This window comes from Hipposideros armiger, unplaced genomic scaffold (genome assembly GCF_001890085.2).
Source record: "Hipposideros armiger isolate ML-2016 unplaced genomic scaffold, ASM189008v1 scaffold_149, whole genome shotgun sequence".
Classification (NCBI taxonomy): domain Eukaryota; kingdom Metazoa; phylum Chordata; class Mammalia; order Chiroptera; family Hipposideridae; genus Hipposideros; species Hipposideros armiger.
The window spans coordinates 2,187,221-2,203,982 of NW_017731499.1; the positions used below are offsets into that span (position 1 = coordinate 2,187,221).

At 42.0% G+C, this 16,762-nt stretch overlaps 1 protein-coding gene across 3 annotated transcripts in view; it reads right to left on the minus strand.

Annotated features, from left to right (window-relative positions):
• GSPT1 (G1 to S phase transition 1) overlaps positions 1–14,906 on the minus strand; it is a 34,435-nt gene extending 19,529 nt beyond the window's left edge. Inside the window, exons 1-4 of one of the 3 annotated variants that reach the window (XM_019650887.1) lie at positions 14,871–14,906; positions 1,212–1,256; positions 1,069–1,110; positions 83–310 (exon numbers count right to left, since the gene is read on the minus strand). In XM_019650887.1, coding sequence (XP_019506432.1) covers positions 83–310; positions 1,069–1,090 — 250 coding nt within the window. In that variant the 5' untranslated portion in view covers positions 1,091–1,110; positions 1,212–1,256; positions 14,871–14,906. Of the gene's footprint in view, positions 1–82; positions 311–1,068; positions 1,111–1,211; positions 1,257–14,200; positions 14,821–14,870 lie in introns of those variants that run through there. The other 2 variants (XM_019650886.1, XM_019650885.1) reach the window with 2 other exon arrangements.
• Positions 14,907–16,762: the final 1,856 nt, after the last annotated feature.

The window sequence follows — 16,762 nt, forward strand, 5'->3', positions numbered from 1 at the left end:
TCCAAGGAACCAAATAAGATGCTTTATGTGTGATGTGCCCAATAACTGGTCATTTCTCACCGTGGCTATGAGTGTAACTTACCTACATGCCCAATGAATACTACATTTACATGTTCTTTTTTAGGAGCACCTGGCGGTGCAACCACAGATTTAGGTTTGGGTATTTCCTCTTCCTCCTCCATCATTTCTTGGGCATTTTCTTCTGGAGGCCTTCCATCTCCCAAGGAACCACCCCCTGACTCTGCTTCACTTATTTCTTCTTTGTGCTCCCATGATTCTTCTGGGGACATTTCTGTCTCTCCATTTTCTACTGAAATAAGACATTTTAACTTAGTATTCTAAAAAAGATTTATAATCTTTACTTTAAAACACAGACGCTTTCAAACAACAAATGCAACTTTGCACACTTAACTCCATTTCCTAATGTCTAGTGACACATAAGCAAGAAAACCTTTCACAACAGAAATGGATAATAATAGCTTTCAGGCTGGCCTTGCTGCTGACATCAGAGCTCTGACACAGACTACAAGAGATTGCTATTTTAACAAAGCCTCCTTGTCATAAGGACAAACAACATATAAGCAGGAGCTCTAACATTCCTAACAGTCCTGTTATCCCAGTTTTCAGATGCCGACAGTGGAAAAAAGGGAAAGTTTCACATCAGAACACAGAAAAAGTGTGAAAGGATTTAGAACATATTTTCTTTTTCCTCTGCAAGTAACAACTCTGCCATCAACTTTATTAATCGCCTTGGGAATATGAAAAACGCTTAAGAGTAATAAAGTTACAAAAGAGAAGAAAATTTTTCACAAATAAATGTAACAGGGACAACTATTTAAACTGACTTTAACATTCCTCCACTCAATTCTTTTATATTTGCGATCATTAAATTTATCATGGCACTATTAATGCCCAATTAGTTCTGCTTTCTAAATCTTAAGAGCAAAGACTCAATGTCAGTTTTAAATGCAGGCATTACAATAATCATAACACTTACATTTGCACCTTAAATCCTGAGAGTGAAAGAGTTTCTTATTACTGTATTAATATGGTCAGAAATTTTCTTACCAACAGGTTCTGAAAGTTCCATGCTAACAGCTGAATTTGAACCTAGACAAGAAATTGAGATATAATATATATCTAGCTTTATACACCATAGACATAGATAATCTCAAATTAGTTGGTCAGAGAGTCACATCATAGAAAATTACCTTCACACAACAATGACTGTTCCTCTTGAGAAGGTTCCACAGGTGCTGTTTAATAGAAATAAGTTCTATTAAAAATTAAGATCTATACATCCATTTTACTTATTTTTTAAAAAACAGTAAAAGCAAAAGTAAGAAACACAACAAAAACTTCAAAAATTCAGACCAGGGCCGGCCGAGTGGCGCGATGGTTAAGAACTGGTTTGGGATGCCAGACGGCCCCGGTTCAGATCCCACATATGAGGGCCAGTGACACTGCCCTCTACAGCTAAGATGCTGAACAACAGCTCAACCTGGAGCTGGGCTGCCTTGAGTCGCTGGCGACGGCGTAGGCTGCAGCCCCTGTGGCAGTGGGTTGCCATGGGCTACCATGTGTGGCCAGCAGCCGCAGTGAGCAGCCGTCCAGAAGCTGGCGACTGATCTGCCTCGCCTGGGAAGAGCGCAATGATGGTGCCAACTTGGGCAGGTGAAGCAACGTCCTCCACAACTAGATTGAAGAACAAAACGATAGCAACTTGTCTGTTCCCCTTCCCCCAATTCCCTAGCACTGTTCCCATTCCCCCAATTCCCCAATAAAAATCTTAAAAAAAAAAAAAATTCAGACCAATGGCAACTCAGGTTTTCAAATGAAAAATCTCGATTTAACCTACTTTTAAAAAATCTACCAATTACAGCCAATTAAAACATTTTAAGTAACTGAAATGTATTCATAAAAGCATGCTTATTCTCTTAATTGGCTTCATAAATTTTTCCTTCACAGATATTGTAAAAGTAATCTGTAGCCTAGCACAGATCAAATTAGTAAGTTTTGCTCAACAAATATACTGTATTTCTACTCTAGATTCTCTCTTGGTAGCTCTAGCTCAAGCAAGCTATGATTAGCCCTTTTTAAGATTCTATAATCATACATGTTATCAATATCCTTTAATTACTTGATACCAATAAAATAAATGACTTCATATAAAAATCCCTGAAATATATCTTTAAGCCCTTACAACATCTCAGAAAAGGTGGTTACAATGATGCCAGTTTTGACCTATATTAGAATCCAGTTTCCACACCACAAATCTATGACATCATTGGAAGAGACGTATGAGAAATATATACTGATACCCAACTATGAAGGCAAGTTTTTTATGTCTGATAAACTTAAATGACACTCTACTATGAAAGTGCCCTTGCTTTAGAGAATCACTGAGATACAAAAAGACAAAGAATTTGAATCACGTGATTCCTGCACACCAAGTAACAAAGACTAATTAATTCATAACCAGCAAAACTCATATTTGAAATCATTGCCCAGAACGTATTAACACATATAAGAGTCAAGAAACGGTTTTGGACCCAATCTTCAATAACACAAAGTGTTCGGGCCGGCTGAGTGGCGCGATGGTTAAGAACTGGCTTGGGATGCCAGACGCCCCGGTTCAGATCCCACATATGAGGGCCAATGACACTGCCCTCCACAGCTAAGATGCTGAACAACAGCTCAACCTGGAGCTGGGCTGCATGAGTCGCCGATGACGGCGTAGGCTGCAGTCCCTGTGGCAGTGGGTTGCCATGGGCTACCGTGTGTAGCCAGCAGCCAGCGTGAGCGGCCGTCCAGAAGCCGGCGACTGATCTGCCTCGCCCGGGAAGAGCGCAATGATGGTGCCAACTTGGGCCAGTGAAGCAACGTCCTCCACAACTAGACTGAAGAACAAAAGGACAGCGACTTGTCTGTTCCCCTTCCCCCAATTCCCCAGCACTGTTCCCATCCCTCCAATTTCCTAAATAAAATAAAAAAATAACACAAAGTGTTCAAGAAAGCAATTTCCTGTCCCTGATAGGTATGGGCAATCGAGATTTTTTTGATAGAAGTGACATGTAGAGTATCACTTAGGAAACCATTCATTCTGTCATAGTACACAGATGAACTAGAGAGGGAAAGACACTACAGGCAGAAATACCAACATCACTACTACAAGAAAGCATGCCACTAGGATAACTGAGCAGTACAACCAGAGAGGAGGGGTTAAGTGCAAAGATAATGGACACAACATGTGACAGGAGTAGGGAGTGAAAGGTATAAGGTGACCTCGACTTCTGTGACTGATAAGCAGGATATTAACAGAAATGGGGAAAAATCATTTTGAACTAGGTTTATAAAGGAACAGGAATTGTACTTCAGACATAATACAGATTAACCTTTTTTTGTTTTTCTATTATAATGCAAAGTTTATGGGTATGGTGAGGAAAAATTATTCAATTTTCAGGGAAAGCCAGGCAGTGCTAAGTGAATCAAGTTCATATGCCGCCCTCAAGATGGAAGAGGCAGCATGGAGTAGTGATAAGAGGGGAGATCTGAGCTGACTCCTGACTTTTAATCATGGCTTGTCACTAAAAAATTGTGAGATGCAATTATTTCATTGGAATTATGAAAATGACACGCCATCTACCTGACTGGATTGTTGAGAGGATTAAATGAGAGAATACATTTGTTTCGTATCAATTAAATAATACTTGGCACCAACAAATGACAGTCCTCACCCAGTAACATGTACTGAGTATCAACTCAATTTTATCAACTAATATGTACTCAGTATCTATTATGGGCCATTCAGGGATACGAAGCACTCACAAATCCATAGTGCTGGAGGTGAGGGTGGAGGTGGTGGCAGATTACCCTAACTCCAGCTAATTTTTACTGAGCTTTTATGTGCTGAGTGCTATCTCATTTAAATCCCACCAAAACCCTAGGAAATACTGCAGTCGCTACCATCGAACATACAGATATATCAGATTCAACTGGGCTTTTCCAAATTATACAAGTGCCATCTTGCCTTTCCTCAAACAGCTTTTGTTGAAAATCACTCAGCATAAACTGAGTAAGTTATGATGTACAAGTATTTTGAGGCAGGAAAAAGATTGAGACAACTGGTATGGTGGACTCTATCACCTACTAAGATATCCCCCAAACTGTAATTGAGCTTTTCAAAACCAAATATTACCTACACCTGATCACCTAGTTCTAGAACCAACTCTTAGATTTACAAATATACAAAACTAAAACATGCATAAGGTTATGAGGTACTTCTTAGGACAGCGATATCAGTCATGAGACCAGCTCCATGGCTACATAATGCAGCATAATGAAAAAATCTGTTTGAGGTTTTATTTTTCAAAACTCTACATTTGGGGGCCGAACAAGTGGCTCAGTTGGTTAAGAGCTTGCTCAAGAGTGTGAGCTCTGAGCAACAGGGTCGCCAGTTCAATTCCCACATTGGCCAGTGAGCTGCGCCCGAGCTGAGCTGCCGCTGTTGGCAGGATGGCTCAGCTGGTGAGAGCACGTGCTCCTAACAAGAAAGTTGCCTGTTTGAGATGGTGGGCTACGCCCGCTTGCATCTAAAGACTGAACTCGGCACCTTGAGCTGAGCTGCCACCTGGGTGGCTCAGTGGATAGTGTGTGCACTCTTTTTTATTTTAAAGTTTTTATTGGGGAAGGGGAACAGCCAAGTTGTCCTTCAATCTTAGTTGTGGAGGGCACAGCTAGCTCAGCTGTCCCATGTGGGAATCGAACTGGCAACCCTGTTGCTCAGAGCTTGCGCTCTTAACCAACTGAGCCATTCGGCAGGCTCAGAGCATGCACTCTTAATGAGGCTGCTGGTTTGACTCCCGCATGGGATGGTGGCTATGCCCACCTGCAACTAAGACTGAACTCTGGCACCTTGAGCCTGAGCTGCCCTGAGCTGCTGATGGGTGGCCAGATGGCGACTGGACTTTGGAGCTGAGCTAGCTGCACCCTCCACAACTAAGATTGAAGGACAACAACTTGGCTGTTTCCCTTCCCCAATTCCCCAACACTGTTCCCCTCCCAATTTCCCAATAAAATCTTAAAAACAAGCAAACAAACAAAAAACACTCTACAGTTATGTTCGTCTTAAGTTTGTAAAGTTCCCAGAGGCAGAGACAGAGTCAAGTACCACAAGCAATGAAATGCCTAATATACACGTAATGATGATATTAAAGGGCCCCCAAATAAGAAGTAGACCATAGTTTTGCTATGTTGGAAAAAAGCTTTCCATTTATTCAGATCATAGGTCGCATTATAATAAACCTAATGACAATGCTAGCAACATTTGCCAACTGATATTTTTGGAATAATGGGCCAGAAAAATCACAGATATAAATTTAAACTTCTCGATGTTGTTGTACCCAGTCTTCACACCTGCACAAGCAACCCTCTCTTGTTCATCTGCTCCGGTCTTACTCAGAATGCATACCACATCCAGATTTTACTGACTACTAATGAGCAGGGGCTTAGAATCCCTCCAAGCCCAAAGTCATCTGTTCGTAGTAGTTAGCAAACAGATGACCATTAGAGCTCGATTTCTCAGGTCCTGCATGGTTCATATCTGCTGGTGAAAGAGAAGTTAGTAAACCTCCTGAGGAATGAAATTATGGTTTTGTAGCTTCCAATGGTATCTCCATGTTCAGAAACACACCTTTATCAAGTATTCAAAAAAGGAACAATTCTAAGTGGGAAAGTTACCAGTGAGTAAAACTGTCATACCCCAAATTAAAAGAAGAAGCTAACACTACTGTTTGGTGATAGAGGAAGACTAATGAACTGGCTGTGATACTAGGAATATTACCACCAACTTTAAAACAAGGGACGATTTCATGAGAAGACAGTCAGGCAACAGTATTTACCTGTGGTTTAACATAGATAAATCTGGATTTTTAAACAGTTAGTTAAAATTTAATCATAGTGAATGAAACAAGCCAGCCAGACACAAAAAAGGTCACATGTCGTATGATTCCATTTATATGAAATACGCAAAACAGGTAAAGCCACAGAGACAGAAAGCAGGTTGGCGGCTGCCAGAATCTAGGAGGAAAGGGAAATGGGGAGTGGCTGCTCAGCTGAGACAGGTTTCCTTAGGGGAAATGAAACTTCTGGAGCTAGAAGAGGTGGTAATTACACAACACTATGAATGTACTCAATGCCATTGAATTGTTTGCTTTCAAATGGTTCATTCTATATTATGTGTATTTCAACTCAGTTTTTGAAAATATAATTTTTTTTTTTTTGGTAAGATTTGATCATGGATCGAAGGACTTCAACATGAAGACTCCTACTTCACCAGTTCATCAATACAGCACAAATCAGTCAAGGACAAACCATGTGGTAAGTAATGAAATGTCATGATTTGATTCAAAGTATGTTTTAAACACAGATGTTTGGCCAGTTCTTGAAAAGTACTTAATCCATATTTCTTAAATCAGCAATTTAAATGTGTACTGCTTTAGATATACTAATCTTTAATCTTTGCACACTAAACAGTGATATTTAAAATAGCCATTCTAACTTAAATTTCCTAGTCCTGTAAGCTAAGTGGCGTGTTCATTAAAGAAGAGAAACAGCGCGCCAAGATTCTGTCCAACTCAAGTTCCGGCAGTGACAGAAATGTTCTATTATATATCTGTGCTGTAATATGACAGTCACTACTAGCCATATGTGGCTATTAAGCACTTGAAATATGGCTACTGTGAGGGAAGAACTGAATTTTAAATTTTATTTCATTTTAATTAATTTGAATAGCCACTTGTGGCTCTCAATTATAGTACAAATTTGTCTTACCTGATTTTCCATTTCCATACCGTTCCCCACCCATCCCACCAGCCCAAAGGACTAATGATTTCTCTTCTGAACGCCTCTAATATATGACCCTTCTTTCAATTACAGCTCTTTTCAAAACCCACACATTAGTTTTTGTTCCCTAGGAGATTATATACTTCCAGAATGACTGTGGTTTTTCTGAAATATGGAGACTTTTCTCTCAACTCTTGTAGTCTCCATGGGTTGGCAGTGTACTGTATAGAGTAAATATACAATTGATTTTTACTGAATTAACTTCAGTTTTCCTTTGATGTTCATAGCTCACTAGCTCCTTGTATCCTTGTAGTCTTCTCACTTCACTTTTCTTACCATCCCTAGTGTCTATCTATATGTTGACTGCATTTCCATTAGAATTCAGTAGAGTATAAACAATTTCATGTGGGCCAATTTTCTAAGACGGGGTTTAGAGAAATACAATATTCAAGAGGTATTACAGACTAAGTAAGCAACTAAAAATTCTTTAGCACTCAGGTAACTATCTAGTCTTACCAAAATGGCATGCTGAGGTATTTTTCTCCCACAGACAATACTGGAGAATAGTAAAAGCAGACATCAGAAAAAAAAAGGACCACAGAACACATACAAAAATCCATGGTGTTGCTTTAATTACCTACCACTCTAAAAATAAAAAGGCACAATGCTACAGACAGAGCATTGAACAGAGCGGTTTAAAGTACTTTCCATCATCATTTCCTAAAATTCAGGAAGAAGCAATTTCAAAATATTGCTTTAAATTAGAACATTGCCTACTTATGACAACGTCACTCTCCTCCAATTGAGACAAACATGGAGACCAAGCCATAGTCCACACACTCATGGGCCCAGTTTCTGAAAAAAGTGTCAGCCAGAAAGATCTCAATCACAAGGAAAAGACTAACAGAGTCACATTACTAGAATAAGCTTTGAAATCAGACCCAGATTCAATCCTAGTTCCTGCATTTATTCATGGATGTCACCTCGCTAATTTATTTAGCTTTTGAACTTTAATTTTTTTATCTGTAAATGAGTCAACAGTCCCTATACCTCAAGAGAGTGTTGTAAGGATAAGGGCATATTAATCACATGGTAACTACTCAATAAATTATTACAAAGCATTTCAAAGCCCAATAATAATTACAAAAACTTTTAAGAATGAATTATAAAAGAAAGGCAAGTCCAAGGCCACTTGCTCAGAAAATCCATACTGGTTGTAGTAATTAGCTCTTGGCATGCCGTTTTCCATTGTTAAACAGCGCGATGTGGTAGATGGAGACAGCACTCAGCTAGCAGTTGGCAAATTTGGATTCTAGACTCAACTGTGTCATTAATTCTTGTGAGCGACCTTAGGCATTCACTTAGCATCTCTGGGCTTCCGTTTCTTTATCCAAAAATGAGGAGATTGTATTACTGCTAGGGTCATTTCTATCTCTAACATTCTAAGAACCTACTTATTCAATCACTAAAGGAATGCCACGGATCCATCAGTAAAGTAACTAAAACCCCACTGTATTTTTCAAACAACCCTAAAAGATAGTCTTATTTATGATTTTATGTCCCAAATAGTTTTTTAAAAATTTGAGGTATTGTTTGGAGGTACATATTTAAAATACATGAACCCAAACCATTTTAGACAGCCCCACTAAGGCACAAAGATAACAGAAAAACACTCATCTGCAACCAAAATCAACCATCCAAAGGATGAACACAGACACAGACCACTTAGCAGTATGGTAACCTACTGGATTTCTATAGAAATGGTTAATCAGGAAATTGCACTGATGACATTCTATGATATACACTTTTTGTTAGTTTCAAGTGAAGTGACATATAATAACCTAATTGGAATGTTGTTTAGAATTTGGTGTCACCACTCTTAGGCTAGGCTAATGAAAGATGCTCAAAAAATATCCTTACTGTTTCTCTCACCTATCAAGTAGAATTATTATGGAACTGATTCAACTTGGAGTTACTGAGTTACTATAATTAAGTAACCTTAGAACAAGGCCATTTATGAAAAACAAACAAACAACAACAAAAAACACCTATAGCCCAGCCATGCTTTGTTAAAATCTATTGGACACAAGGCCAAAACTTTTAAGAGGTTTTGGTTCATACCAAATCAATAATTGACAGCTAAAATCAGGGTCTAAGGACCTTAGAATAATCAAGAACCTTCCGCTAGTGAACAAATTCTTGCTTCCCAAAGATTTCTAAGAAGTATGAGTAGAATGATGAAATTCCAAATTAACATGCCTAATAGCTAGCTACACTAGGCAGAATGGATGTAACCAAACTCACTGCTGTTTAACATGAGACAAGTAGTGTAAAAAGATAACAAATACTCATCAAATATAGAAACAAGGAGGATGAATTTTATATGTAAATCACATCTCAATTACCAAAAAACCTTAAGCTATTCACAACACTTAGCAGAAAATAGATCTTTAGTTTTATGATTAAGGATGATAAGATTGAAATTATTTATTGGGTTGTCAGAAAAGTCATGACGCATTTTTGCAACGAAAAACATACAAAAAATACGTCATGACTTTTCCAACAACCCAGTGCATAAGAGAACTTGTTAATTCCTCAGCTTTGAAAGCTCTCTATACCTTTTGTATGGCCCTCTTACCAGGTATCTTCCATTAAATTGGTTATCTGATCCCTTTCTAGACTCCTTGAGGACCACAATTTATTCACCTTGGTGGTGTCATTTCAAACGCCTAGAACATCATCCTGCGTTCTGTAGGCAGTTTATTAATTGCTATCCATATATCTGAGCAAAAGCAGAGATTCACATCTCAAAATTTTCCATTCTAGTACTGATAACTCACCCCAAAAGGTTATCAGATCTTTTTCATTCCTTTCTTTTCAAGCAGAAAGAAGATACTATTTGAACACTTTAAGACATTTCTTACCCAGCAAACAAAAGCAAGCAAAACAAGACTTAAAATCTGTGCTCTACAATATTTCCCTAACTCACCCTGATAAATTTTAACTGCTGCCTTTTCATGCAGTACAATTCCAGTAAAGGTGAAAAATAAACAAAGGATAAACAAATGCAAAAAGCTATGTATTAACTGAATTAAATAAAACCTGCTCCAAAGATAGAAATTTTACTTCTAACAAATAGATTGGAAATACTAACAGTTTAAACAGCTGCTCAACATGGCACAGCACTAGTTCCCTAAGTCCTCCTGCTCCAGCCATTCAAGCATGTAAAATCATGAAACAAGAGCCCAAATCTAATCATCAGTAAGTCAAGGTAGGAAAAGACGTTAACACTTCAGGAACAATACTTTTCCCTGATCTCCTCTGCCTACTCTATTCCATTTACTGTCCCCAGAAGCCTGAAAAATCCTTCATATTAGAATTGTTATTGCAGGCATTTCAGTCTTAGAAGAAAAGGAAAACAAATCTAAAGCCAAGAACCTTATTTATCATCTATCTAAACTTATCTACCAGTCAGCAGGTAACATTTAACATAACAATAAAGTGTAAGAATCCTTCAGAAGGAAACAAGCTTTACTACTTTGATTCTATTATCTTCTCTACTCTGGGGCCCTTGAAGAGGTCACCTTTGAGACACTTCAGCGATGAACAAGCATCCACCAAGTAACAATGGTTGCATAACTGTGTGAATACATGTATACTAAAATCGAATGAACTGTACATTTTAAAAAGGTGCATTTTATGGTATGTGAATTATATCTCAATCATTAAAAAACAAAGGAAAATCCCTCCCCCACCAAAAGGCATTCAGCAAAACCCAAACACTACAAAACAGAACATTTCTCTTTAAAATTCACATTCCACAATACAATGTGTTACATTTTGGAGACAGATCCTCCTAGGAGGACCTACCCTACTGACTGTTGGTTGTATGCTATACTTCTTTTTTAATGGCAGAGTTTTGAAAGGTATTAAGGGTAGAAATGGTGGAAAGAACACTACCACTGTTACTTTAGAAGCTTTGGCTGTTCTAAAATCCAAGGGTTGTGGTCTGAACGTTGTGTCCCTCCAACCCCCTGTACCCCCAAATTCTTAAGTTGAAATCCTAACTCCTGAAGTATTAGGTGGGGCCTTTGGGAGGCCCTAAGCTATGACGGTGGAGCCCTCACGAATAGGATTAGTGGCTTCATAAAAGAGGCACCAGAGAGCTCCCTTGCCCAACCAGGCTGGCACCCTGATCTTGGATTTCCAGCCTCCAAAAACGGTGAGCAATACATTTCTGTTGTTTATCAGCTACCCAGCTGCTATAATTTTGTTACAGCAGCCCAAATGGACTAAGATACAAGATAACCGTAAGATTAGCATTGCGAAATCTGTTTCTAATTAAAAAAATAAAATAAAAGGCTGCATAGGTGCAAACTGGAACTTAAAATAAGTACATTATCATAGAAAATGTTTGTTCTAGTACATATAACCCTTGTCTTCTATATTTCATTCACTTCAGGACCTCTACTTTAAAGAGCATGCCTTAGCCAACTTACTTGGATATGTAGAGGATGCATTAAAATGAATTACACTTAACCCTCCGTCGGGCGCAACTGATCTCATAGATTCATTGCGCACAAACGTTCAAATATCTAACAGTTAACTTAAATATTGTGACTCATCGCTTCAGTTATCTTCCCCCTCTACCATAACCTATCGCCAGTCGTGTTTATGACTTAGCACAGTAGCAGCATCTTTGTGTGCAATGAATCTGTGAGATCAGTTGCGCCTGACGGAGGGTTAAGTGGGTTCTACTTAATCATTTCTTTGGAATCCTATATTAAATTTTTAAAGAGATCCTCAGTCAACATTGAACTTGGGATGGCTGGAAACAGGCATAACCAGCAGTCTTTCAGTGAAGGTGAGTGAGACTTTGTTCAAAAGCATCTTTCTCTACTGGTTGCGCAAGGCAACAACATTATAAGTAGTTTAAAAAAGAAGAAGAAAAAATGAAAAGGAAAGAAAAACAAATTAGCCTATTTTCAAGCAAAATAGATGTTCATCCTACACAGACATATTTTAAGTCATTCATTCTAGTGCTCCATCTCTAGACACCTTGAAGAGCTCACCTTGAATCTAGTTTAAAAACATACCCACCACAAATTTCAGCTATGGCTTAACTAAAGGAAACATGCTAGCTCTATTGTCTATTTCCACACTATAAAAAAACTGCAAACTTTATGGTTCCTCCTTTGTAAATGTCAATCTAAGTGCTAGTTCCATTTTTTTCTCCAGCTTCTTTCAAGCATAGCTCTCTGCTCTGATGATGGTATTTTATAGGCCTGAATGGGCTGTAACATGCAATCCAACAGTCACACAGAACTCGGGACCTCAATTTAGAAAATCCATTCTTTTTAAATAGATATCTTACAGAGTTGTTTGTTTTTTCTCTTTTTTAAACTTTAAGTGACCTTTTGTAGAAGCAGCTGGTAAAGTCAGTAACACCAAAATAGGTTTCTGATGAAAAAGTTGACCATAATGTAGGGGCTTTTCTTACAACCACTTCCCTACACTTTTTTACATCTCCAACTTCCAGTAGTGCCACAGAGAAAAGGATTAAGAGTAAAATTGCAAATTAGCAAATATCAGGAAGAGGAAAAAGTTTGCCTGCATAAGAGGTATGCCTAGTCACTCAACAGTGGCCACCATTCCAGACCACTGTCCCTTGATGCCTGGCTGATGGCTAGATAGGCTGGAAATGCAGTCTTAGGGCTAGCTAGTGTGTTGCTGGTGACTCTACTAGAGTAAGGAGGAAGGGCCAAAAAGAAAATGTCTGGATAAACGGGAATTGCATGATAAAGTATGGGAAAGAGGCACTTTTAGGAGCTGGTAGGTGAACTACAATAGTTTAGATAGCCACAATGGCTTGATCTAAGCAAAGAAATAAAAGCTGTTTCCCTGTTCAAAGGGAAAACATCAACCGCCCAAGTAAAAGCAATATCAGTTAATAAAACCACCAAATCCAAACTGTGTGTTCACATGCGTACTTTGCAAAAGTTTTTCTTCAAATTCTTTTTGCCTCTAGAAGAAAACTGTAGCAAAAGTTTCTGAAGAAACCAAACTCCTAGAGAGTTATGATGTCCACTTTTCTAAGAAATCCTACTGGTTGCTCAAGGCTCCTCTATAAGTATTATAGTTCTATATAACATAGAGCTTTAAAAGAGAAATCAACAATCTGCTCTCACAAATTGCTGGGAATGGCTATGATCCCCCCCATACCCTGACTATAATGTGAGGACTTGCAGCCCTTTCCTTTCTTTTTCTCTTTAACCCAACACTGACAGTTCCTAAAACATGCACCTTTATAGAGAGAGAATACTTAAGTTCACTCATTTGCTATTCCTACAAAATCAGTATCTGAAAGCATGCTATCACTTAGGCAGCCCCTAAACACAGGAAGATTTTTAAAGACCGAACTTAACTTGAAACCACACAAAGTACGTGTAGTAGCTATGGTCAGAAAAGCACGTGACTATTATAACAAAGCTCGAGTGTCTGAACATAGTAATGACACATGACCAGAGATACCGTGAGTTATACCAAGCAACCTGAACAAGGGAAACGATTTTAACGCAATGAAAATCCTAAACGTGTCCCTGACAAGGAGAAAAGTCCAACTCCCCCTTAAGAAAAAGAGCACACAAATTAATGTAGTTTCCCACTCACATTAATATTAAGTGAGGAACTCTAATTTTGTGACACTTTGTAAACTTTACAAGCTTACAGAATGCTAAGGATGAAAAAGATCTTTGTATTGATAGCCAGCAGTTTCTGCTGGATCACAAGACTGCAATGCATCCTGGGATTCCTTCAGGCCGGTTCGGTGCCATAGACATTTAACACGTAATCACAGCTTCAATAATAGAAATTACAGCCAGAGACGCTCCTGGCCTAGGCCTAAGGTGAAGGGAGAACTCGAGCACTCGTCCTCCCCAACTCCTCGCATTTTTCCTCACCCAACCAACAGGCTCCTGACTCCATCTGTCCTCACTTCTAGGCCTCGTGATGCTGACCGCCGCCGTCCCCGCTCTGTCCCCTACGGTCCCCACATCAAGTGGGTAACTGTGGCCCCCGGGGGAGGAGCGGCCCCAGGCCCCGCCGGTGTCCTGGGCGCGCTTCTCCCGCCCCGCCGGACCCTCAGCCGCGGCCGCCCCACGCAGGCCGCCCCACCCAGGGCTGCCGACGCCGCTGTCAGCGTCCCACGTGCCGCCGGGCCCCACGGCTGCGCGTCCCCTGCCCCGCGAGGCGCGCCGCCTGACCCCATCCCACCCCCACCCTACCCCTGGTGGCACCGGCCCCCAGGCCGCTGCTCCCGCCCTAGCAGCCGGCTTCCTCCCGCGTCCCGGCCTTTTACCCGAAGGGCCTCCCGCGCCGTTGCCGGCTCCGTGGTTGTTGGCGGCGGCGCCAGCTGGGGGTGGCGGCGGCTGGGCCGGGCCCCGCAGGAAGGACGGCACGAACTCAGCGGCGTGGACGTTGGGCACGAAGGGTTTAGCGTTGACGTTGAGTTGCCGGCTGAAGGCCGCACTGAGGTGTTCACGCTGGGCCTCGGCCGCCGCCGCCGCCAAAGGGCCGCCGCCGCTGCCGGCGCCGCCGCACGGCCCCGGCCCAGGGGCTTCCATGTCCGCCTGGTCCCAGCAGTCGGGCGCCGAGTCGCTGCTGCTGCTGCCGCTGCTGCTCCCGCCGCCGCTGCCGCCGCCACCACTGCCCGGATCCATGATCGGGGGGGCCGTGTGTGTGGTGAAGAGAGGGCGGGAAATGGAGGCGGGGGCGACCGGCCGGGAAGGAGCAGGCCGCACTGACCCCGGGAAGCGGCGAGGCAGAAGGGCCAGGGGCTAGCGACACAATCCCCGGCGTCGTCGCGGCGGCAGCTCCAGGCTCCTCTCCGCAATCGCGACGACGGCGAGGGTAGCTCAACCCTCCTCGTGTGTGAGAGCGGATCTCCTCCCACCCAACCCCAACCACCTCCGACGCCTCAGCGCCAACCCCACGCCCGGCGCGGGTTGATACCCCGCCGCCACCCGTACCTTCGCCTTGGTAGTTCTCGGCACTGTCCGTTCCCGTTTCCGGCTATGAAGCGCAGCTGAAGACGGAACTACGAGTTCCGGCAGTACCCGCGCGACCCTGGTGCGGTTTTCCCGGGGGCCGACGGGAGTCGAAGTTCCGGGGCCCAGAGCAGCCGGAAGCGACTCGGGCTCCCAGAAAGCAGTGCGAGGGGGCGGAGATCTGGTGGCAGCCCGGCGGCCCCAGCTGTCACCGAGTGGGGGCAGGGGCTGGAGCGAGCGGTGGCGCGACTGGGCGCCGGGCCGCGGACATCGAGTCTTTCAGACCCTGGGGGTGGTCCACCGCCCTGTTAGGCACAAGATGGGGCGGGGGAGGGGGAAGCGGACAGCAGCTCAAACGTGGAAAAAACCTCTCAACTTCTGAAAATTCCGTCCTCCTCTTTCACCAGTCTTTCTGCGTTCTCTGCCTCACAGTCTCCCTACCTGTTCTCTTTCTTGCCACTTTACTTCTCCCCTCCCCAGCCAGAGTTTGCCCTACATTTCAAAGCCAACGCGGAGCGTCTTTCATTTTATGTATTCATTTGGTAGAATAGACAATAAAACCTTGAGACATTATAAGTTACACTACGATGTGGCTCGTAAAGCGCTCGGGCCGGGCTCTGCCTCTGCAGAGGGGGTTATTAGATGGAAACTTTCAATGACTCACTGTTTGACTAGTCATTTAAAGCCTTCACCCAAAATTTTTCCATCTCTTCCTCCTCCCCACCAAGGGCTTTGTAAATTAAACAGAGAGTTGCCATATTCCTTGATATAACCAACTGTACCCAACTAACAGGGTTATTTTATTTTATTTTATTCTGTTTTTAACATGGTTATTTTGATGTGTCCAGCTTCTTTATGCACCATTAGGTGAAGTGGTTTTTTTCTTTTTCTTTCTTCTTTTTAAAGATTTTATTGGGGAGTTGGGGGAGACGAACAACGTTGAGGGATGGGGGAAGGGGAACAGACAAGTTGCTGTCCTTTTGTTCTTCAGTCTGGTTGTGGAGGACGTTGCTTCACTGGCCCATGTTGCTATTATCATTGCGCTCTCCCGGGTGAGGGAGTCGCTTGGCGGCCATTGGACAGCCGCTCACAGCGGCTCATGGCAGCTCATGAAAGTGCTCGCCAACTGCCTGCCAGCCCCACTGCAGCCTACACCCTCCATGGCGACTCAGGGCAGCCCAGCTCCAGGTCGAGCTGTTGTTCACCATCTTAACTGTAGAGGGCGCAGCGTCACTGGCCCTCATGTGGGATCTGAACCGGGGCCCTGCTGCTCAGAGCTGGTGCTCCCAAGCCACCTCTTAACCAAGGAGCCACTTGGCTGGCCCCAAGTGGTTTTCTTTTGAATGGTTGGATTTGCTCACATATCCTCCTAGTACTTTATTGACTGCATCTCATGCTAAACTGAGTTTAGTAAACATGAGAAAAGAAGAAAGAAGAGAGAGAGAGAGAGAGAGAGAGAGAAAAATATATTTAGACCCAAATTCATGAAGTAGGAAAATAACGTGGCTCTGAGGATCCATTAAGTTTTTCTGTAATTCACCCCTGTGGAAACCCAAGCGAGAAAAGCATTCTTGATATTTTTCTGCAAGGAGTCTAGACAAGAGTGCAACTAAACTGCTACTAATTAAAGGCATGGGCACACAGAGAATAAACGTTTCTTACCGACCTTATGTTAGGTCCAAAATGTAGTTCTAAATATGAATTTTACTTTTAAACATACGTATTTTAAAGGTAAAAGAGAGCTCAGCCTAATGAGACAGGTCAAAAACAAAGCTGTCAGCTACCTTTTAAAACAACTCCTACACTAAAGTGGTTTGAAATTGTGTTTAATATTAAACTAGCAAATTTTATGTATTTGTTTTTCTTTAACACAT